Source organism: Zootoca vivipara, chromosome 10 (genome assembly GCF_963506605.1).
Source record: "Zootoca vivipara chromosome 10, rZooViv1.1, whole genome shotgun sequence".
In the NCBI taxonomy this organism is placed as follows: domain Eukaryota; kingdom Metazoa; phylum Chordata; class Lepidosauria; order Squamata; family Lacertidae; genus Zootoca; species Zootoca vivipara.
The window spans coordinates 15646996-15671879 of NC_083285.1; the positions used below are offsets into that span (position 1 = coordinate 15646996).

General features: G+C 43.6%; 1 protein-coding gene across 1 annotated transcript; it reads left to right on the forward strand.

Moving 5' to 3' along the window:
- Nucleotides 1-818: 818 nt before the first annotated feature.
- On the forward strand, nt 819-19877 carry GPR37 (G protein-coupled receptor 37). The gene is made up of 2 exons (XM_035128404.2): nt 819-2445; nt 14025-19877. The coding sequence occupies exons 1-2, from the start codon at nt 1417-1419 to the stop codon at nt 14841-14843; spliced, it is 1848 nt and encodes a 615-aa protein (XP_034984295.2). The 5' UTR covers nt 819-1416; the 3' UTR covers nt 14844-19877.
- Nucleotides 19878-24884: the final 5007 nt, after the last annotated feature.

The following is a 24884-nucleotide window of genomic DNA, read 5'->3' on the forward strand; positions in this document are numbered from 1 at the left end:
GTCGAATGCCATCTTCATCCCTGTTCCCAGGAGAGCATCCGCCTAAGAGAGAGAGGGAGGGAGACAGAGAGAGAAATAGGCGCCATGAATAGAAACGCCCGCGAGGCGCCTCCGGCTCGCTCCTCTCAGGATCTGGGGCGAGAGGGACAAGCGCCGCTCGCGACGGACCCCTGGGGGAGCGGCGCGTGCGCACTGCCGCCCGCCTCTCTTCCCGCCCCCCCTTCCCTCTTCTCGCTACAGAAGCCGCCACAAAGCGCGCAAGGAAGGGGGGAGCTCGCGTGAGGGCTCGGCGGAGGAGAGCGTAAGCCGCCAGGGGAAGCCGTGCGCTCGCGTCTGGTAGCCCGGAGGCGGGGAGAGGGAGGGAAGAGCCCAAGCTAAGAAAGCCGAGCCGAGCTGCGTCTCCCTCACAGGCTTCCCAGAGCCGCGCACGGACAGCAGCATCGGCGGCGGCGGGTCCCTCTTCCGCTCAGTCCGCCCAGCCGCTTAGACTGGAGGGAGCAGCAACACGTTGCTGTGGGCGCCCCTGCCAGCCAACTTGGCGCCGCTACCCAAGGCAACTTTGCAGGCGCCAGTGGGGCGGGAAGCCGCTCTCGTTTCATTGTCCTCCTCCTTATTCTGAAATGCTTCGTTCGGTGGCCGCCGCAGCTCCGCCTCAGCTCCTTCGCCGGCGCAGCTGTTGGGCTTCTCCTCCTCCCGAGGCGCACGAAGCGCCTTGATCGCGCGCGCGCCGGCGACCCGCTTGTGTGCGCGACCCGCTGGGAGCGGCGACGATGGAGCGCTTGGCTCGCGGCTTCCCCCCGGGGATCGCGCCCCGATGGCGAGCCAGCGGCTGAGGGCGAGCTCGGAAGGGCGCGAGCAAAACCCCCCAGGCAACCGTCGCTGGGAAAGGCGGAGCGCCGGGTGGCTCTCCGTGCGTGGCTCCAGCAGGACCGTCTGCACTCGCAGCCTCCGTTCGCGATCGGGGTTGATGCAACTTTTGAAGACCTGTCCCGAGAGGCTGCAGGAGGGGGTGGAAAAGACACACACACACCCCTCTCTCCTGGGCAAGGAGATTTCTTTCTTTTATTTTTCTGGGTGAGGTTGGGCTCTTCTCTTGTCTCCAAATCGTGGATACGTTTGCTGAGGACATGAGTCGAACTTGATGAAGCCTGTGCAAAGGAAGGAACCCTATGATTTATTATCCACCATTCTCCGGATCATTCTGCTTATCTTTTTTTTTCAGGTCAGCTCAGTGCTGTTTTTCTAGACCCTTGTTCTCTTAATATGGCAATGGTGCCCATCTGAGCGTTGCTGGGACTGGAAAGGAGTCCTGGGTCCAGCTTATGGGTGAAATGGGTGTGACTGGGAGCTCCACCAGCTTGGGCAGTGGGTGTTACTAAAGAAGCATTGGAGGGGACCCAGCTCCTACCCTAAACCATGCAGCTTGTCAAGACGACACCCCTTGGCCTGGTTTGGCTTCTGGGCGCCCTGTCTGCCTTTGCCCATGGAACATCTCCCCAGGTGCCAGTAAAAGGAGATGGCCTTGATGTTGGCAGAAAGGGCAGGGAGTGTGGATCGTGGTGCCAGGCGGTCACTCCACTGCCCTGGCGAGTGGTGGCACCCAGGACTATGGGTGGCTTCCCTTTGGGGAGTGTTGCTCAGGCTTCCCTGCAGAAAGGGCGTTTAGCTAGATCCAAGGCTACAGCTAGAGATTTGGGGGACTGGGGTCCCTTGGAGAGTTATGATCGTGCCAGGGGCTGGACTGCAGCACAAACTGGCCAACAAAGAACTCACCCGCTGAAAGCCACACATCATTCCAATGGCCCTTTGCAAGGAAGTGGCGAGAGCCAGCTGAATAAAGACCTTTCTGTAGTCTTGGAGGCTGGGAGATACTCTGATCTCCCTGGGGCACAGGTACAGAAGAAGGAAAGCAGTAGAAACCCAGGAAGCATTAGCTCCAAAAGGCATGTAAGAACCAAGAGGGGAGCTGGGCAGCCCCAGGACAGAGGGAGATCAAGAGAAGTCAAGGCTCTCACGGATAGCCTTGTAAGGAACTTCAGTGACTCAATGGACAGCCAGATGACTCCTTCTCCTGGGCCAGAAAATGATTTTCCCCAGGCGTTGCCTTTGAATGGTTCCACAGATGGCTCTTTCAGGAATGGTACATTCCGACCAGCCCGGGTCAAGAACCCTTTCTACCCGCTGACTGAGGAATCATATGGTGCCTACGCGGTCATGTGCCTGTCGGTAGTGATCTTTGGCATTGGGATAATGGGCAACATGGCAGTGATGTGCATCGTGTGTCACAACTACTACATGAGAAGCATCTCCAACTCCTTGCTGGCCAACCTAGCCTTCTGGGATTTTCTCATCATTTTTTTCTGCTTGCCTTTGGTAATCTTTCAAGAGCTCACCAAAAAGTGGCTGCTGGACGATTTCTCCTGCAAAATTGTACCGTACATCGAGGTAAGCACAATGAATGCAATAACCTGTAATCTCATAATGGCTTTCACAGGCTGGAATCATTTGTCCTGTTGCTCTTTGGTCTCCCATAATGGCTGAACAGTTACAGTAGTTAAGAATTATCCCTCTCCTGGGGTGAGAATTCTTCCAGGAACGTTCTGTTCACTCCCATCAGTTGTTCTTCATAACCTAATGGTTGGATGTTGCCATGTTCATTTGGAGACGTGAAATATTTCTTCTTGCTTATTTATTTGACTCAGGTGGTGCTTAGCGGCTTCATAATTCTTCCACCCACCTTTGACTAGTTCAGCGAGAGTATTTATGTTTTGAGTTGCTGTAGTCCTGTTGGCTTCAGCGAGATCAGCACCTTGATTGTAAGCTCATGATGTGAATGTAAGTCGATTGAAGTTGGCTCTGATCCTCATGCATGGGAGCTTCCTTCTCTGCTGCATGTAAGGATTGCTACCTGTACTCGCTTAGGGCATTTAGTAAGACAAGCTGCGTTTGGAAGATGGGGGTAACAATTTTTGGACTGTTCACCCCCTGCATTTTTATTTTAAAAGTGGATTCGAAGTGATTCAAATAAACCTTACTTGGAAATACATTTTTTACGGCTTTAAGTTGAACTGACTCCCCACATAAATACATTTAGATCAGTGTTTAATAGGCTTAAATCCAAATATTTCACTTTAATTGATGGACCGGGCTACCAAAAAAACCACCCCAAAAAACACACACCATGGTTAAAGGATGCCGATCCTGCACTCACACTAAAAAGGAACATATAATCAGGGTACATCTAATTCAAATACATGCATGTATTCACATGTGTGCATTGACTATATATGAAAGTACTTGATGCTCAAGAAGCCACGCTTAGTGTGTTGTGGAGAGAGAAGTTGCCTATAACTCTTGCTCTTGCCGGTTTTACTGCAGAAGATGAAAAATATTTTCATTCTCAGGTTGGAAAGTAATGGATTGAAGGATGTGGCTTGATAGTCAGAAAACCATCAAACTGATGGATGCATTATTAATGTAACTGGTTAGTTCCAAACCCCACGCTTCTGTCTTCTTTTCTTTAAATGCCTCAGGTTCCACTTAAATCCTTGCCTCTTGGCAAGAGCACAGATACTCTGCCAGGCCTTCAGCCAGCTGGCCAGAATGCTGCCACCATTCAGGTTGTCTGTTTTATTTATTTACTGGGGCGCACGTGTACCCCACACCCACACCCACAAGCTGGCTGATAGTGCTGTAGAGTAATTCTGGCAGGCTATGTGTGAGAGAAACACAATATCCATTTAACTAACACCAGTGGGGTAAGTGAAGATGAAAAACAACAACACACTTCTCATTATATTTTAAGAAGGAGATCCTGTTTGTTAAGCATGAAACTATCCATTGAATTGTATTTAAATTTGACTAGCATGGGAATGGAAGTGTGGGTGTGAACTTTTTCTCTTTCTTCCCAATCCTGTTGTACTGGGAGGCGCACCAGCATGAAGATCATTGCCCAACAACTTGTAACTGTCACAACTTTGATCTGTGACGTGAAAATGCTCTCCTTTACGGTATAGCCCTAAACTGCATCACTCCTCATACAACACAGCTGTTTTGAATAAATGTATCCCTTTTCACCGTGGAACCAGAGCTGTTTATAAAGTTAGATGTCCCATTAACAACTGCCAGTGTTCCTTTGCTGTAAGTCTAGTCATCGTCAGGCAATTGTCAATGAAATCCATATCTGGATTTTAACTGTGTAGTTGCTACGTTTGGTTTTGTTGTGATTTCTTCACCGTAAGGCAATTCTGGGAGGATCTGTGATCCTGGAAAGCAGCATAGAGATTGTTTAAATGAGTGGGATGAAATTGTAAACCTGCAAGGATGTGGGCGAACTCTCCCCTGTTCCTTACAAGGTCAGTGTTTTGCTTTTTTATTTTAAAGGTGCATTTGTGGTATTAAGAATATAAGATGTGGATGGGGGAACCTGCAGCCCTTCAGATGTTATTGAATTCCAGCTCCCATCAACCCAGCCAACAAGACCAATGGTGAAGGATGATGGGAGTTGTAGCTGAGCTGGGAGACTTGCAAGTTTTCATTCTCTAAGAAAAGTCCCAATAGGTCATGCTGAGGACTCATATCATATCATCCTGTTTCCAACCATGTCCAAACAATTATTTCCAGGAAACCAATGGATATGAAGGCAACTGTGTATGCTGGATGACAAGTACCTTATTTACCTGTCCTGACACTATGTCCAATAAATATTTATTGGATGATCAACATGACAGAAGAGAGTAAACTATCTTTTCCCATTCACTTCCTCTGTATCATTCTTAATTACAACATATCCCTCTTTGTCCTCTGTTTTTCTAAAGCAGGTTTTTTTTGGGGGGGGGAGACCCATGCTAAAACAGGACTGGGCTTACTGTGTCCCATTTGGGTATTAGAGCAGGCTTCCTCAACCTTGGCCCTCCAGATGTTTTGAGACTACAATTCCCATCATCCCTGACCACTGGTCCTGCTAGCTAGGGATCATGGGAGTTGTAGGCCAAAAACATCTGGAGGGTCAAGGTTGAGGAAGCCTGTATTAGAGTTTCCCCATGAATCTGGTATACTTAGAGCTGTGTTTCTGAGCTACCCAATTTAAGAGACTGTCTGATGTTATAAGTGAATAGAGGCTGGACAAATGGCCAACTTTTGCCCTCTTAAGTAAGCGAGGTTCCCATCCTGCTTTGTGGGAGAGATCAGAGTTCATTCAGAGAAAACTCCCATGAATAACCTATGTTCTATAGCCTCCAGAGTGTACAAAGGCAGTAACTTAGCACACTGTTGCTCAACCCATGCTCATGTTGCTGCATGCTCATGTGCAGGTGAAGCAATTGGGTTATCGCTGGCAATTTAACTGTTGAGCCGAGCACTTCTCATCCTGCTGTGTTCAAAGAGTTGTTCTCTGAAGTCCAACCCATATTTCATCTTTGAGGTATGATTGCCATATCTCCCTTCTGACTAGTTCCCATGTCATCAGTAATATATGGATATTTTTATCATGTAGGTGGCCTTGAAGGAAAAAGAAGGCTGGTAGGCAAGATTACCTGAACTTGCCTGTGTGGTGTAGTGGTTAAGAGCAGTAGACTCGTAATCTGGTGAACCAGATTCACATCTCCGCTCCTCCACATGCATCTGCTGAGTGACCTAGGGCTAGTCACACTTCTCTAAAGACACTCAGCTCACAGAGTGTTTGTTGTGGGGGAGGAAGGGAAAGGAGAATGTTAGCCGCTTTGAGACTCCTTCAGGTACTGATAAAGCAGGATATCAAATCCAAACTCCTCCTCCTCCTCCTCCTCCTCCTCCTCCTCCTCCTCCTCCTCCTCCTCCTCTTCCTCCCCTCTTCTTCTTCTCTTATCTATATGCTCAAAAGATCCAATCATTACCAGTATGACATGTACATAGCTGCCAAGTTCTCCCTTTTTTAAAGGGAAATTCCCTTATGCTAAATAGGCTTCCTCGTGAGAAAAGGGAAAACTTGACAGCTATGGATCTAAACAAAGATTTATGAAGAGTTTAACCAAGCTTGCCCCAACCTCTGCAGTATTCATGCCTAATAAATTATGGATTTCATGTTCGTTTCATGCCACAAAATCATGAAGATTTATTAAGGCCTTGGGCTTCTGGCATGTTTCCAGTATGAATCTCTAAGCTCCACCTGGGACAAGTTGCTAGGAATATTTGGGTGTGGTCTATTCTGTTGCATTAGTTTCGTCAAGTCTCTGGACCATAAACAAAAGCATTTTGCTGTGAGAGGGATTCTCTTTAAAACCTTAAAATCCAATTTTATGTTAATTTGCCTTTAGCTAATTAAAACAACAACAATGGAAAGCAGCTATTTAATTTCTAGTGTTTTCTCCTGAAATTATTCCGAAACTTTAGTTTGCTATGGAAACAATATTATTCATTTACCGCATTTGCATTTTTCATTTGAAATCTCTTTTGTTAGTGGTGTAATAGCAAGTCTGCTTAAAAACAAAACAACTGAAAATTGTATACAGTTTAAATTGTGTATACCAAGTAAAATGACCATGCTGCCTGGAAAATGTATTGTTTGTGTTCTTCAGATAGTTTGCATATATTGGAAATTAGTAAGAGGCTGCAAGAAATTGCTTTTCGTGGCTGCAGCCTCAATGCATTTTCTACAGAGGAGAGCCCTGGATTTCATTGGGAGTTTTTCTTGTGGAATGAAACTTGCAGCCTTAAATAGAACCAAAAAATAACAACAACATGTAACATTTAAGCTGCAATCAATTGTTGTAGAGTAGATCCATGGAAGAATTCATATTATAGATTGCAAACAGGTTGTGACATTTTCTCACCCTAAAGGTATTATGCTATTCTGATAGTGTTTGGTAAGGTAGTTATTTACAAGCCTCTTCCACTGATAAAGGCCCCTTGTCTCACACTCACACAAACTTGAGTGACTCCTTTGGTGAGAGTTTTGTTGATGCTGAATACATAACAATACTTGTTATGAGACACATCTCCTAGTAGGCGGATCAGATTATGAGCCTGCAAGTTAACCAACCAATTGCACCACAAGGAGGTATATTTTACTTAATCCAAATTAACAATACTGCATTTTTCCCTGTGCAGCTATTTGTGTTTTAATCACACATCACTACTGCTGAGTAGGTGCTAATTATGCAGAAAAATAGTAATGACAACATGCAAAAAAAGGGATAAAATTCCATATATATTTCTGCGCTATATATTGTTAAAATGTTCTTTGCAATTACAGGCAACCCCCAATTTACACAGGGCTTACGTTGTAAGGGACCACAAGTTTATGTGAAATCGTGTATATTTGAAACACCACTGAAGAAGCCTGTGAATAGCCCGTTCTGCCCTCACCATGCCCCCCCACTGTCTTCCACCCCTTTTATGACATTTTGGGGTCACTTCCAGGTTTGGTGGGAGGCATGTGCAGTCACGCACACATCGGAAGCGCCTCAAACGGTCGCTGCCGGTATTGTTTTCTGAATCTGCATTTTTTTAAATTTAAAGTATAGGCCGCCTCTGTGTAAAGCACATTCTTGGCTTGGCCACAGGGAAATTTTAATTGATAGTAGAAGAAGTACTCAAAAATGTCCTATCTATATTAAACTCTTTCCCCACCATCACCTTCCCTTTGATTTTGTAATACGTTCCTTATTATCTTTTCAAGATAATGAAAATATGCCACATGAACAAAGATGGTGCATTTTGAGGGATTATTCACATGCTTTTTATGTCTGGAGGGTGTGGTCATTCCCTCTGTGATATGCAGAGATATTGAGAACCATGACCTGGGGCACTTGTAGTGGATGGCAGAAGACTCTGAGAAGGCTACGGGTCAGGCTGCTTATCTTATTGAGAGCCCTCCTGGTCGAACCACCCAGGCCTGCCACTTCCTCTAACTCAGTGGTGAGTCCCCTTCCATGCCTGTCTCCCTACCTGCACAGAAATTAAAGCAAAGGTAAGGCACCTTTGGTTCACTAACCAGCTCTTCCAGAGAGGTGGAGCCTACTACACTCCAGAGGGTGGGGGGGGGGCAAGATCAGCTTGTACATCCCATTGCCCCATTATAAGATAAGGGCTAGAACTGCTTGGATAGGGTTGGCTGCAGTCAGCGGGAGAAATGGATTCGTCAAAGTGGGTTTTGAGGAGAGAATTCTGCAACAAACAGGTCTTCCCTCCACACACCTGGGCTGTCATAAAATGGCCATTTGTTTCACTGGTAAATAACGGTAGTTTTAAAGGCATGCTTATTCTTGGATCTAAAGCAATTCCTTGCAACCAGGTGTACAAACAGAAGCAGTGCACTTCCCCAGTCCATGTTCTGACTTAAAATGCTACATGTCCCCTACTCATGGCACCTTTGCAGTGTGGGGAGGACTGGAGCAGTGCTCCACAATACTACAGTATTTTGTTGAAGTGGTTCAAAGCGAATTTGGCAGAGAAAATTGGATTGGGCTTCCAGCCACAAGTCCGCAAGTTGTGTGTGTCATAAGATCGATAGGTACAGGGCTAATGTAGCTGGCTAATTCTGTGTCCCACATTTTCTTTTCTTAAAAAGCCTGAAGTTCCATTTAAATCCTTGCTTCCTGGCAAGCATTCCAGTGTTCTGCCAGCCAAGCATTTGACCAGCTGGTAAGATTTGTTTTTGATCATTCAGATATTAGAAAAGGCTTGTGTCTCTCACTGTTCATTTCCCAGTTCCCTCCCCGCATCTTAAAAGATGCAAATGCAGAAAAAGTAACAGCGGAGCTGGCTCTTCGTGATCCACAAATACTTGTATCGGGCTTAAACTCTGAATGTTGAGATTTCAAAACAGAAAAGGATTTGTCTTAGACTTGGCAGAAAACAGAGGTCAGCAATATTGGGGGAGTAAAAAAAGCTACATTTGTTATCTCTGTGCTACAGAATTAGTTCTGCCTGTGCTAGCCTTGGCATTAAGCTCCCTTCTGAGTTTACACAGTAGAGGATGGCAGGATTGCTCTTTAAATTTGAGAAGGAACATTGGAAGCTGTACATAGGAGTCCAACCAGTGATCCATCTAGCTCAGTGTTATCTCTCTAGGGTTTCAGACCATGGTCTTTTCCCAAGCCTTACCTGGGGATTCTGGGAATTGAACCTGGCACCTTCTTACATTGGGACCCAGGTGGCGCTGTGGGTTAAACTACAGAGTGTAGGGCTTGCTGATCAGAAGGTCGGCAGTTCGAATCCCTGCAACGGGGTGAGCTCCCGTTGCTCGGTCCCAGCTCCTGCCAACCTAGCAGTTCGAAAGCATATCCAAGTGGAAGTAGATAAATAGGGACCGCTCCGGCGGGAAGGTAAACGGCGTTTCCGTGCGCTGCTCTGGTTTGCCAGAAGCAGTTTTGTCATGCTGGCCACATGACCGGGAAACTGTCTGCGGACAAACGCTGGCTCCCTCGGCCTATAGAGCGAGATGAGCACTGCAATCCCAGAGTCGGACACGGCTGGACCTGATGGTCAGGGGCCCCTTTACCTTCTTACATGCAGAACAAAATAAAAAAAAATCCTTCCAGCAGCACCTTAAAGACCAACTAAGTTTTTATTTCGGTATGAGCTTTCGTGTGCATGCACACTTCTTCAGATAGAGCAGATGCTGTACTGTACCACAGAATCCGTAGCGCAGAAACAACAAGGCAACAATACCAATAGCACCATGATGCTAGTTTGAAGGAGCTTGTAGGCCAACAGCTTGCAAGACCTCAGCACCACTTCTGACGCCAACTTGGCAAGTTGGTCAAAGCATCTACGTGCAGCCAGTCCACCAACAGAATCCCCGGTCTTAGGTGCCCTTTAGATGTCACTCCAGCTGTGTGTAAGCTACGTGCCAATTCTGTGGAAAAGACGGCCCGTGCCACATAGTTGTATCATACAGGCACAGCTGCAAGTTGCAGGGCGTCTCTGTTAATGGGAAAGCAGCTCCAGCGCTCTTGAGGCTACATCTAACACAAATGCAATATCAAATGAACTGGGAAAGGGCAATTCATAGTGGAGACCAGGGGTCCTCAACCCTTCTATCCCTAGGGCCGAGTCGAGATGGCTGAGAAGACCCACAGCTCACAAAATGGTGGTGCAGGTAGACGCAGTCACAGAGAGCCAGTGTGGTGTAGTGGTTAAGAGCGGTAGCCTCGTAATCTGGGGAACCGGGTTCGTGTCTCCGCTTCTCCACATGCAGCTGCTGGGTGACCTTGGGCTAGTCACACTTCTTTGAAGTCTCTCAGCCCCACTCACCTCACAGAGTGTTTGTTGTGGGGGAGGAAGGGAAAGGGGAATGTTAGCCACTTTGAGACTTCTTCGGGTAGTGATAAAGCGGGATATCAAATCCAAACTCTTCTACTGGCACATGGAGGTCGATTTTGGCATAATCAGCTGGCAGTTACTGACTTCACTTTCTACTGATATCTAATCCACGTTTGGAAATTTACTTTAAAATTTGCCAGAGTGTTTTCCTTACTTGGCAAGGTGTTCCATAGTGCAACTTTCCTCAAGCTTAACTACAGACATTTGCCCTGGAGCTGACGTGACTCAGACTCTCCATTTTAGTCAGAAGCTGCTGATCCAGAAACTACAGTATAAGCAGAGAGAGCTTTTTCTTTTATATTTTCCTTTCCTCACATGTTTCTTGCCAATCTCCTGTAATTTCTTCCGTTCTCCTTTCACACTCAGCTTGCACCTTATTCCCACCCTCAAACTGCCAGATTCTTTCATTCCTCCTCCCTGTTCTTTTCACATTCACTTCTTCCTCCTCTAGCACCCTTCTTTTCTTATTTCCTTCCTTTCAATTCCCAATGCATCTATCATTCTAGTAGTATAATAATCATAAAAAATAACAATGGCCATTTCATCTCACTTGCCTCCTTCAGCACCTCCACTGACCCTTTTCCCTCAGAGGAGGAAGACCTTCCTTTCTGTCCTTCCTCCCTGAATTTCTCTGCCTCCCAGACACCTTCACTCAGAATTCAGGGGGGTTCTGATGTTGGCATTGGCCCATCACCGTGTAACTATATGGTAAAAAATTAAGAAATGGGTCCCCAAACACATGTTTGTCCTAGGTCTGAAAAGGTTGAAAATAACCAGGTTTAAATCAATTGATTTTGTTGGTATAAATTAGGAACCTCTCTGTCTTTTCATAAACTGTCTCCCACTTTCACTTGACCTATAATCAGTGCCCAAAGGAACCATCAGAACAAATGCTAATTTAAGAGTGGACCAATCTATCTCATTAGTGTGCGCGCATGAATTCACAGTTTTATTTTGTTGATATTTTATGGTTGATGTGAACTTTCTTGAAGAACCCAGGCTGCATTCACATGGAAGTTTATTCCGTTTTCATGTTGTTTCCCTAACTGTAGGGACTCTAATAGAATATCGGGCAAGTTTAGTGCTTATTTTTTTTTGCTTCCACGAAAGAATGTTTGCAAATAATATGGGAAGGAGTGCTAATCTTGTACTATATTCCACCAAGGTAACAGCTCTTGAATCGTGTGGTGGCTCGCAAACTGTGTTATATGAATGGCCATGTGATTGAGCACCCTGACATCAGATTCAGCGAGTTGGCTCTGTTTCACAATGATGGCGTTCATCTTTCCGATCAAGGAAATGATGTGTGGTTGGCCGATATCACCAAAAGCATTAGGGATTGGTTGCAGCTGTGAGGGTATTGGCGGCGAGCCTCGTTTGGTGCGGGTGGCGGTTAGGCATTGGAATATGTGTACTGTGCTGGAGGATAGGGTGTGGCCATCACACTCCTCTTTTGGGTATTCCGTTAAAGGAATCTGGCGGTCGTGGATCCTGTCTGATGCCCTTCTGGGGGCTAGGGCCATGGCATGCCCGCCGATGATGTCAGGGGAGGCTTCCAGTTGTATTTGCATCAACAAGCTCCTCCCACTGGTTTTTAACCCTCAAAATGACTCCCCGCTGAGCGGGGTGGAGTCATGCATTGGTGGTTCTGTCCAATGCCTAAGCCAATGCCTCTCACATGCTGTAGCCAATAAAGTTGTGGCCTTATTTTGCCCATTAACCTAAATTAATATGTCTCTGTGTCTTATTTCGCCCTATGCGGGTGGCGGGCTCTCGACTCACAATCCTGACTATATTAGGTCACCTTTGTCTTCAAGGGTGATCTTAGGACAGGCAAGAAAGAATGTCCATACAGGACATTGGGCTGGCAGAGAGGAGAGGGAGCACCTTCTCTATTCCCAACCTAGAAATCTAGCAAGCTACTGCAGAAGAGAGCAGCCTCTAGCTTGCCTCTTCTGCCAGCAGGCTAATAAAGTCTGTGGACTTATTTACAAGGCTGTGTTTGAGGCGGGTGGGTGGAGTCGCTGCACATAACGCATTTGAAGGTGCTGGATTCTGTTGCAATTTTTTAAAAATGCAATATATGAAATGATGACAATTATTAATGCAGGTTGTTTTTTTTAAAACAAAAGCAACCCTGCAGTTGATAAGACTTTCTGTACTGTCACACAAAACTTTAATATGGGGCATAGCAATAGTTGCCCAACCAGAGCATCATGGTACGTACAGTACTTCAGCGCTTACATCGCTCACTGGTATATCACTCGCAACGTGTCTTTTGAAGTGGATTAAAAACAATAATCTCATTCTGTCATAAGAAATACTCGGTGAGGTTTTTAAGCAATTGTGCAATTTCTGTTTCAGAGACTGAAACTGAGAGATGATTGAAACTTGGCCTTCATGTCGGTTGAGTTAATAGTTAAATGTACGGGAATACGCTATTAAGAATGGATGGGTTTTGAAGCCAAGGTCACAAGACTTAATTTTTTTCTGTTTTAGTAGCTCTGTGATGTTAACAACAACAACAACAACCCAGCTTATTTGTTAGCTATTTTAGCCCTGGCCTGTTCTTTTGACCTAAGCTTTACTACCTCAAAATGGGGGCATATGTTTTCTGCTTCTCAATTAAACTACACATTTGGTTTGTGTTTGCTAAGCTTTTTCCTTCGACTGTATCCCTGACAGTTTAACTCACTAAATTAATAGATTTGCCTACCGAAAAAAATATATTTACCGTTCTTCAGCTGTGGCATAATTAAGCGTGTCTCTCATTGCAGGGCTCCATGATTCTCGAGAAGAAATATCAGAATTGCTTAGTTGAGCTAGAGTTTACCAGGTTTTATCCTAAGTGCCTCATGTTTTGCAGGGATATTGACTTTTAGCAATCAGATATGCCCATTAAATGCTGAAGGCCAATGTGTGGGATACATTTCTATAATTGCATATAATTACACACTCTGTCCTTGCGGAACTTTTTATGAGATGTACATAAACAAGAATATTTCAAAATTATGATGGGAATCTGCCTTCCTTTTGAAATGTGCCTGCTATAGAATCTTAATTATCTCAGTGAACATTAAATAAGCAAAAAATTACAGCCAGCTGTCCAATATTTTAAGGGTGTTCTTGTTTTTTTGTTTTGTTTTGTTTTTATTGATGTACTGTGTAGATGCTGGGCTAATTTATAATAAAGGCAAGACTCGGGGGGGGGGGGGAGGTAGAAAAATCTTTAGCAGTTCCTGTTTGTATTCCTTCAAAGCTCCAGTGCATCTTGACAGAGATTTATTTACAAAAAAACAACCTTCGGAAGAGCCACCTTTCAGTATTAAAACCAATGGGAAATTTGCATAGAGTAAACCGGAAACAGTAAGAGCGCATGCAAAAGGTCTAGGCCTGGGTGATGTATCAATATGAAACCGAATCGTGAGAGCGATTTTAGAATTTCCGGTCACGCAGCGTATCGAGAATCCCCAGCACATCGCAATGCCCACGGATCCCGTGCGCAACCGGAGGTACCACTGTAGTCGTTTATTTCCTTGACATCTGATGGGAGGGCGTTCCACAGGGCGGGCACCACTACTGAGGAGGCCCTGCGAGTTGAGACTGATGGGAGTTGTAGTCTGGAGCGCATCATATTGCCTACCTCTGCTCTCTATTAAGGTGCATATTTCAAGTCCTTGTTCAAATTTAAACTCACTTTTGTATTTCTCCCTATCCAGGTGGCATCCCTTGGAGTAACTACCTTCACGTTATGTGCCCTCTGCATAGACCGTTTCCGCGCCGCCACGAACGTGCAGATGTATTACGAGATGATTGAAAACTGTACGTCAACAACCGCCAAGCTGGCTGTCATATGGGTCGGGGCTCTGCTGCTGGCGCTCCCTGAGGTGGTTCTGCGCCAATTGACTAGAGAAAACTCCGAAGCCAGTGGGAGCCCTCCTGTGGAAAGGTGCGTGGTGAAGATCTCTCCCCACTTGCCGGACACCATCTACGTTTTAGCCCTCACGTACGATGGCGCGAGGCTCTGGTGGTATTTTGGCTGTTACTTCTGCTTGCCTACCCTCTTTACCATCACTTGCTCTTTGGTGACGGCGAGGAAAATCCGGAAGGTGGAGAAGGCCTGCACGAGGGGAAACAAGCGGCAAATTCAACTGGAAAGCCAGATGAACTGCACAGTCGTGGCTTTGACCATTTTATATGGTTTCTGCATCATTCCTGAAAACATCTGCAACATTGTCACCGCCTACATGTCCACGGGGGTGTCTCAGCAGACTATGGACCTTCTGCACCTTATTAGCCAGTTTCTGTTGTTCTTCAAATCCTGTGTGACTCCGGTTCTCCTTTTCTGTCTTTGTAAACCATTCAGCCGAGCCTTTATGGAGTGTTGCTGTTGCTGCTGTGACGAGTGCATCCAAAAGTCCTCCACCGTCACAAGTGACGATAATGACAATGAATATACCACAGAGCTTGAACTCTCCCCTTTCAGTACTATACGTCGTGAAATGTCCACATTTGCCTCTGTTGGGACTCACTGTTAACTCACCCTTTTGATCAACACGCAGGTCCAACTTGCAAAATCGGTCGGGGTTGTTCTGTCGACTTCGGTGGGACCCTGGGTTTTACGATTCGATTTGATTTCAACATAGTTTATGTTGAGGAACAAGAAGCAAACGGAAGTCCTGTAAGGCCTACTGTAAACTGGTTTGCATATTAACATTTGCTTTGAGAAATAAGTTTTAGTCACTAAAAACAAAGACATACTGCCAATGTGGAGTTATAAATCATTTCATATATGGTGCTAGTGCTCTGTGTCTGAAGGGAAGGCAGAAGCCACTCCTATGTATCATTTAATTTAATTATTTTCCGCTAGAAAATAATTTAATCATTTAATTTAATTATTTTCTGCTAGAAAATTTTCTGCTAGAAAATAATTGGCTGCTAAAAAACAAACAAACCTACATTGAGAATGATCCAGCTCATGCTAAGCGTTTCTGAGGTCCCAGGAAATGGTGCATGAAGCCATCACCTTGGTGAAGCTATGGAGGTCTGATTCTAGTCAGTTCCTGGATGGGGGGCCGTGGGGGAGCCATACTTACATTGCCTTCTGTTCCATGTTGGGGGAAAAAGATGGGATATAAATGAAGGAGTGGAAGAAATAATGCTTGAATCCTAATCACAGTTAACCTAAGAACCTTCACTGAACACATTGAAGTTGCTTGTGAGTAAATGTGCAAAGGATTCTCTATTGTGCCACCAGTTTCCCCTGTAGCAATTAGTGGTCGACAAATACTAATAACCCCATTGATTTCAGTGGAAGAAAGTGAAGCATATTCTTAAATCTCCTTCAAAGTCAATGGGACTTGAAATTGTTTAACGTAGGCTGAACCAGGCACATTGTTCTCCCTATTGTTCTCCCTATTTTTATGAAAATATATGGTTTGAAGTATTTAAGAATAGTTTGGAGCCCCTTTCATGGGACATTAATTTGTTATTTTATAAATAGTATAAAATACTTGAGCTTCATTCTTTGCTGAGCAGCTTTTTAACGGCTCTACCAAATTATTTCCACAATGAGGAAAGCCGTCATTTGTTTCTTTGCATTAACTACAAAACTGAATGAGTCATAATTGCATAGCACTCTTGGCAATAACTTGTATTGATAGCGGAAGGCTGATTCTCTCTTCTTATATGAGTAGCAATTGTTTATTTTTATTTTTAAACAGCACTAGAGCAGACTATATTTACAAATGTATGCCTGGCTCCTTGGTGCCTGCCCATTATTGGATACCTCTAGTTTTACATTATTGCACTGAATTGGAAGTCAAGAGATATCTGCACAGTGGCTTCCCAATCTTGTATATCTAAAGGAAATAACCTGTGTTATTAAAACAAATCCCATAATTTTTCAATGTACAATGTACAGTCAGAAGATTTGATATTTCTACAATGGGTATTTCCTTTCTAACACATAGATGTAGATTAAGTTATTATGTTCTTTTCGATCCATGGAATTTCCACTCACATCAGGGTGTATTGCCTGTAATTCCATTATTTTCTTTTTACAGTTTTTTTTTTTAAAATTACACTAAGGGTATGTCGTCAGTCTGTGTGTATAATTCCTGCTGTAAGTGATGGTGCTGTTGTAGGGGGTGAGATGTAAGAATTTGCTACAGAATTAGTGACAATAAACTTGAAGGCTTGCAATGTGTGGTGCATAATTTCCGCCCTCCACTCCCAATTTTCATTACAAACATAAATTGAGTCAAATTTCAGAAAATTTGATAGCATGTTTTGCTGGCTGTCTCATGTCTTATGCAAAATCCCTACTAAGCTGGCATCATCTATTTACTACTACCATAAAGAGAAGTGGAAAAAGTCAGCATTTTTTCATTCAGTAACTGGATACAACTTGAGTGGAATACAAGCATTCCACCTGTGCAGGAATATTAGCTTGCCAGACAGAAAGATCCCCTCTCCACTCCTCCTGTGCGCTGTTCTGAAAGTTCTTCCAGCCCCTGCAATCCAATTTGGGGGGCAGATGGGGAGGCGAGACTCATTACACAGGACTTCTGCTGATGGGGCTTGTTAGCTGAATTCCACCTTTTATATTTGGGCCATCTTGAAATACACACACACACACACCTTACCTGAATTTGTGAATAATACACCTATCTTTTCTATGAGATGCATTTAATGTTCACCTGACAAGGAATGGGGGTGGGGATCATTGTCCTTGGTCCTTAAGATTAAAAATGCAAGGGTTTTTGAACTATGTTCCTGACCCACTTCATTCATAGATTTGTTATTCAATCACTTTCCAGATGTGCTAAAAAAATAACTAAAAGGACATGACTTAACAGCAGCAAGGAAGTCAGAATAATGTGAGTCAAAATTAAGCAAAACTAGTACAAAGCTTTACAAAAGATTGCCAGTTTTTTATTTTATTTTATGCAGCCTCTGATCCTGCTCTTAAAGCACAACCAGGCACACAGCAATTAAACAGGTGTAACTTTTACAGCTTAAATCTGTGCTGGAAAAGGCTTCTATGTGTCGCTTTGCCGTTAAGAGCAAAAAAAAATAAAGGCCACTTATTGTTGAGTTCAGTTGGTAGTGGAACAAGATAAAAATGGGTGAGGTTGCACAGTCAGCAAGAGGTAGTTGAAGCATAGTATCATGTTTCGTGATGCTTGGGGCTCTTGGAGGTGGTGAATACAGTCCGACTTCCTTCTGGGCAAGCTAAATGCTAGAACACCTGCTTTGCATGCAGAAGGTACCAGGTTCAATCCCTGCCATCTCCAGGTAGGACTGGAATGCTCCCTGTCTGAAACTTGAGAGCCACTGCTTGTCTTTGTAGACAACATTTGACTCCATCTAAAGCTGCATCCTGTGTTCCCATGTCTCATGTCTCTTTGGCAGAGGGATTTCAGGACCACGGACAGCTCCTGGTGGGTCCTGCCAGCTGGAGCTCTGGGTCCTATTGCAACTAACAGAGGAACATTGCCTCTGCAGACACCTGAAGCTATCTGAAATCTTTTGTAGGCTTTTGGAAGCCTGTTCTGTAACTGGCCCCACCTTTCTGAGGGAGGTGCCGGCTCTGTTTGCTAAAGGGTATTTGCCGGTATCCATTGGCTTCTGTGAGGTTGTGGGGTTGGAGGTGCTGTTTGGGACCCATATTATGAGCCCAAGGTTAGAACCATATCCTCTGGCAGATAGAGGATGGGAGATAGTACAGAGGGTTCTCTCCTCAGTGGAGCAGTCTGTACCTCAAACTCTGAATCTCTCTGGGTATTATAGCCCCCTAGCACTGGGGGCTACAATATGTAGAAGCCATTGTACAGTAGTACATATAGCTATAAGCACTTCATCTGTGCCTAGGAGACACATCTTTAGGGCTGGTCTGTACTTATCTGGAAACTAAGTTGCATAGAACCAGTAGGTATACATGTGCCCTCTTAGATGAAACATATATGTCACACACCATTTCTTATTTCCTGTTGTCCTTTACGAAATTCAATGATGCTTTCACTTCAAGTCTTTGTAACAAAGACTTGGGATTGTTTAGGTCCCCCAGTGCTATTTGAATCACATTTTGGAAAGAATTCTTTAAGAAGGAGAAGGAGAACCTGTCACCTTTTCCTAATCATAACCCTGCTATTGTCCACTGATGTTGTTAGAATTATTATTATTCTTATTTAATATGGGTGGGATATATTATCCCCATGACAATCTGTGAGAATTGGTTGTTTCTAAGGTGTGTTAGCACTTGACGTGTGTGATTACCTGGTTTAGTCCCTACAATTCTTTTACTTCAAATTAAAATTGGTCACTTTTTAAGCTTAATACTGAGACAACAGTTTCAACAAGTGAGAAGGTAAATTACCAAACTGCCTCCTTGAGTACCTTAAATTTGTTTCAGGTGAAAAGATTTTCTATCCCCCCCCCCTTAATGCATGATGCTTTTAAAAAATGAAACTAGAAGCCTTCCCACTTTTGCACACTCCATTAATTAGAAAGTGCACAAATCTAATAAATTCTGCTCATTACCCAATTTAGTTACAAGTACACCAGTAACCAAATTGTTTCCACCTTAGTAAACTTAAGGAAACGGTTGAATATTGCTGAACCAAGCTGTCCCTTAATTCAGCGAGGGCTTTCCATTCAGGAGGGGAAATTCATGGCAGATGCTGCAGATTGAAATCACAAGTTGCTTGGAATGTGCCTTACTCAGAGTAGTCAGTGTGGGCTCTCTCATCCCTGACAATTGGCCATGCTGGCTGGAGCTGAGTGGACTTGCGGTGCTACAACATCTGGAACTACCATCGTCCTAGATAGCTGAGGACTCAGACTGCTTTGTGCAGCCTAAGACTGGTAAAAACCAACAACCCAGAAGAAGAAGAAGAAGTGTGCATGCACACGAAAGCTCATACCTATGACAAACTTAGTTGGTCTCTAAGGTGCTACTGGAAGGAATTTACTTTTATTTTTTGTTTCGACTACGTCAGACCAATACAGCTACCTACCTGTAACAACAAGGCAGGACAGCTTTAAACTTTTGAATTGGCAAGAGAGCTGATTTGGGATTTTGGTATACTATACAGATAGTGTTTGGGGACTAGCGGCGCCTCCCTTTGTATGTTTCCACTCTCGTAATGTATGCTTCGCTGGATAATATGTGAACGAAACAAGATTGTTGTTAAGGCACTGTGAATCTTGAGTGCTCTCTCTCTCTCTCTAGATTATTCATGAGTCTCTCTGCTCAAGGAAGCACAAAAATGCTTGGGAAGTGTAGCACCATGCTGTGTGTGTAACCGTCAATGTTTCCTATAAATTTACCGGAGCGTCAAGGGTAAAATTTGCACTATAAAGGGAGTAATGGTAACACGGTTGTGGAGAACCTCCTCTGCCTTCCCCCACAATGTTGCTGAATTACAACTCCCATCAGCCCCAGAAGTTACACCCAATAGCCAGAGTTTATGGGAGTTGTAGTTCAGCAACACCTGGAGTGCCACAGGTTCCCTGTCCCTGCGGTATAGGCCAAAACTGACCTGCAAATGTAGTAGATAGGATAAAACCATGAGCAGAGTGTATGAATGTTTGCATTGGATTTCTATATAGTTAATCAGCACAGTTTATGAGTGTGGACAAAATTTGATTCACTTTTGTAGTGTCATATCCTGTCATTTGAATGCTATGGCACATTGCTCCTCCACGATCATTATTGCAACGGGTGAGGTGGACTTGCTCATGAAACATCACAGATGGGACTTGGATATGACTATGGTGTGCATTACTAGGTTATGGCCTAGATATCTGTTAATTTTACAGTGGAATCTCGGTTTCCGAAAGTAATCCGTTCCGGAAGACCGTTCGACATGGGTGGTCGGCAAAATCCATTGAAAAAATGGAAAAAAGATGCAGCAGAAGGAGCCGTTTGACTTCCGAGGTACGTTCGGAAACAGAAGCAATTCTGGGTTTTTGGCGTCGGGGTTCTGAATTGTTCAGCTTCCGAGACGCTCGAAAACTGAGGTTCCACTGTAATCAGCAAAGAATACAATAAAAAAAACCATGAGGGGGAAGAGCAAGGCAGTCAGGAGAAGGTTGGGGTGGAAATGCAATAAATAAATAACACTTTGGTTGGAAGAAGAAGAAAGTCTTTGAAACAAACATATAAATAATTACAAATAATTGCTTCCTTGGTGATTACTGGCAACAAAGTAGTTAACAATGCTAGCATTTAATACTGGTACCACTGACATTTATAGATGAATGAGTGTAATTCATGACTCTTTCAGTCCTATTCTTCCACTTTTCCAGGCTCAAGGCAACATTATGAACAGTGCAGAGCCTTGAGAATCGAATTTTTGCAAGGAGAGGGGAAGCTCCCCCCCCCCCCCAGGGAAACTTTCTATGTAAAATATGTGGATTTTTATCAATATCATCAATTCAATATAATCCTGTGGGAGCTTAATTTGTTTAGGAAATCTGCCCTCCGTTAAAACTATCCCAGAGCAGTTACACTGCTGTTTTTTCACTGGACAAAGTGACCCCCAAGTTATGTTGTGTTTCCCGATCCTATCTATGCTACAAAGCTTGAAGTCAGCAGGCTGAGTCAGACAGAAACCACATTTAATCCCACTGATCACAGCTATTAAAGGTGGCTTTTTCGCTTTGTAAACTGGCCAAAAATGGATGGGTGACAGTGCTATTTGTTTGTTTTATTTCTTTATTTCATTTTTAAAAAATACACTGCTTGATTGTTTTTTTTTAAAAAAAAGCACACCTCAAAATGGTTTACAAAGAGAAGAAAACAATAAAATTATCAGTGATGAATCGTAAACAACTCTGTAAATCAATAAAAAAGCAATATAAAAACAGATTAAAACATACATTCACATTCTACACCTCTGAAAACCACATTAAAATGTATCCAGCCTATGGAGGCCTATGGAATTGTGCTCATCTTAAGTGTATGCAAAGCTTAGGAAATGGAAACTGGACGTGATTCTGTTCATGTTCACGTAGCTAAGAGTGGATATATTATATGGGTTTACTCAGAGGGTTCGTTGTGCTCAGTGGGCCTCCTCCCACCCTGCAATCATCATCTGAGGCCCTTCTTCGTGTGCCTCCTCTACAAGAGGTCCGGAGGGTGGCAACACAAAAACAGGGCTTTTTTGTGGTCACTCCCTGCTTGTGGAATGTCCTTCCCAGGTAGGGTTCCCTGGTGATTTGGTTACATATCTTTAGGCACCAGACGAAAACATTGCTCTTCTCCCAGCCCGTTGGCTAATCAGCCAATCTATGGCCTTTTAAACTGGGGTACGGGGAAGAGTTATTGTTTTCTTTTGTTCCCATGTTATGTATTTTTGTGTTTTTCTATTGTAAACCACCCTGTGATCGCCAGATGAAGGGTGGTATAGAAATTTAATAAATAAAATAAGAAAAATTGTTTTTTTTAAGACACATAACCTGGGCATTCCTCTTAGCAGCACCTTGCTATTTCTGAGGCACCTTTTACACTACTTGACCGTAGGCACATCTTGCCATCCCAAGAATTTTAGTGTTCAATAGATGCCATTTCATAAGTGTTCGATTCCTTATCATCTTAAAACAGGTGTAGTAAACCTTTGGCCTTCCAGATATTGGATTTCCATTGCAGTGGTACCTCGGTTTACAAACACAATTTGTTCCGGAAGTCTGTACTTAACCTGAAGCGTACTTAACCTGAAGTGAACTTTCCAACTGAAAGTAATGGAAAGTGGATTAATCTGTTCCAGACGGGTCCGCGGAGTACTCAACTTGAAGCGTACTTAACCCGAGGTATGAGTGTAATTGGTTCCGGAAGTCTGTACTTAACCTGAAGCGCACTTAACCTGAAGTGAACTTTCCCATTGAAAGTAATGGAAAGTGGATTAATCCGTTCCAGACAGGTCCACGGAGTACTTAAACTGAAAATACTCAAACCAAGGCGTACTTGAACCGAGGAATGACTGTATATATGAACAGCATGACTCTTGACCAGGGATGATAGAGCTGTAGTCTGGCAACATCTAGAGAACCCCATCTTAAAAGGACTACAGTGGTCCCTCAACTTACAAATGACTCGATATCCGTAGGTTTCGACTTACGAACGGGACAAATGGCCTCACGCTTACGAATTTTTCTACATCTGAACGGAAACCGTTGGCAGCTTTAAATGCGGTTTCCTCGACTTACGATTTTTTTACATGCGGTTTCCTCGACTTACGAATTTTTTCGAATATTTTTTTCCTATGGGAAGCCACATTTCGACTTATGAGCTTTTCAACCTATGAATGTGCATTCGGAACGGATTAAGTTCGTAAGTCAAGGGACCTCTGTATCTAGTACAGTAATAGCTATTTCTAATCTGGAATCCTGTAGCCAATCATTTTATTTTCTCCAGGCTGTTTTTTCTTGGAAAAGGATGATGTACTGCATCTGTACAGTATTTTACAATTCTGAGTAGCTATCATACCTCTCTAGTTTTCTTTGTTTATATATTAAGCCTCTTGTTAGCTCAGGGTGGTTATTTTTGCTCCTAATAATTGCCTCCTAAGTGCCTTCAGATCACATCTGTAATTATGCCATCAAAGTTTATTTTGCAGATAATCTAGACAATAAGACTTTAAGTTGGTATGTAATAGCCAGTAGTGCATCAGCTGCAAACCTTTTATCTAGAGTCCCTCCAGACATCATTTTCAATTGTGCATTTATGATGATTTGTGCTCATGATTGTATCAGGGTGGTTATATATGCGATCTGTTTTCTTTTGCATCTGCAAAGTTTTCAGGGTGGACCTACTGCTCTGAATCCATTTATCTTATGTCCTGTAGCTTCCTGCTGAAATCCTGCAGCTTTTCGTACCACAAATGTTGGAGAGCGGGGATGGTGGTGCTTTCGTGGTGCAAGGGTGTCCTGCAGATTGCGATAACGAGGAAGAATCATAGAACAACTAATAAAGTGGAATTATGTAGACGGGTCAGTATAAATCCACCATTATTATGTCAATGACATCTGGCAGAATAGACTTTACCCGCCCCCGCTCCCCCCCCAAAATAAACCCACCAAAAAAAAACCATCAGCTTCCAATGTTATCTGCTCTTTTGTTGTCTTGGAAAGAAATCCTGCTGACCAATTCAATTAGAGGGTATACTAATAAGAAATTCCATCAGAATTGGGAACAATTTGGAGAGTACATGAAGGGACAGTGCCCCACGGTAAAGTCTTGGGTTTACTTCTAATGCCTCGTATTGAGCTGATTTGATTTGATTTAAGTTGACAAAGCTGAATGATGGTGATTCCCCCCCCCCGTTAAGATATTATTTGAGAATTATAGGATCTATTTACATAGGATTGAGGGGAAGCAGTACCAGAGTATAGTAATCAAAGAACCTGAGAGGGAGATAAGTGGAAGTCTACCATGGGAGGAGGAGATACAGGGGAATGAATAAAGGTGTATGATAAAAAGGAAATTAGGAATATAGCTGATAATTACAGGTTCATTTAGAGGTTAAATTTATATGTTTAAATGTATTTTGATTATTTTGATTTTGGGTATGAATGTATGTCTGAACGTATGATTTTTGCTATTTGTTTCTTTGTGTTTTCTTTATGATGATGATTTATATTTGAATTTGTGTAGCATCATCTTTTTTACGTTATATTATCATTTATATATGATTTTGTATGTTATTATTTTTGTATTATTGTTTGTTTGGTGTGTTTGCGAATGTATTTTAATTTGAATTCTAATAAAGTTTATTGCATTAAAAAAAACAGGAAAGAAATCCTGCTTGATATCTACTAATGAGAACAAATGTGGTTGATAGTAGGGTTTCACATGGGCCTCCCCAATCCAGTTCCAGGCCCAGCTCGGATCCAGGCCTCAACCCACTCCAACTGAATCCTGGGTCAACCTGAATTGGCCTGATTTGTTTCAGGATTCAGTCGGAGTGGTTGCACAACTGCAGTTGATGGGTGCATACTAATGCTACTTCGTTACTGCTATGATTATTATTGCATGTAGAAACCATAACAAAATGTGCTGGTCTCCTTATATAACCTCTCACTATCTCTTTTCTCGTTTCTTTTCCCTGCCCCTTTCTCTGACATTCTCGTCCTCACTTCTGGCTACATCTCCCAATGTGCTCCTCGCTCTTCCTTTGCTCCTCTGCATTCTGTTGCTCATTCTTCCTCCACTTGGCCTATGTTCTCATCTTCTCTGCTGGTGGACGGTAGTTCAGCATAGTGTCCTTCATTTATTTAATATGGCACCAGCTGCTACAGCCATCAAACTATCTATCGGATTAATTTTAAATGATCTTTTTGAGGCTATTGCACAGCCCACTGCAACGAAACTCTGGCGCTGTCAATAAATTATGAGACGAAGGGGTCCAGGGGATGGAGCAATCCCCCACTCCACTCCTTTCGCCTTAAAAGAAACCCCTCACTACTTCGGGGCTTCTTAGGAATGAGAGTCTAATTCCAGCTTTCGTGGCCTGATCTCATAAAAACTCAGGGCTCCTTAAATGAACAACCTCTTGCCTACAGTAAAGGGTCAC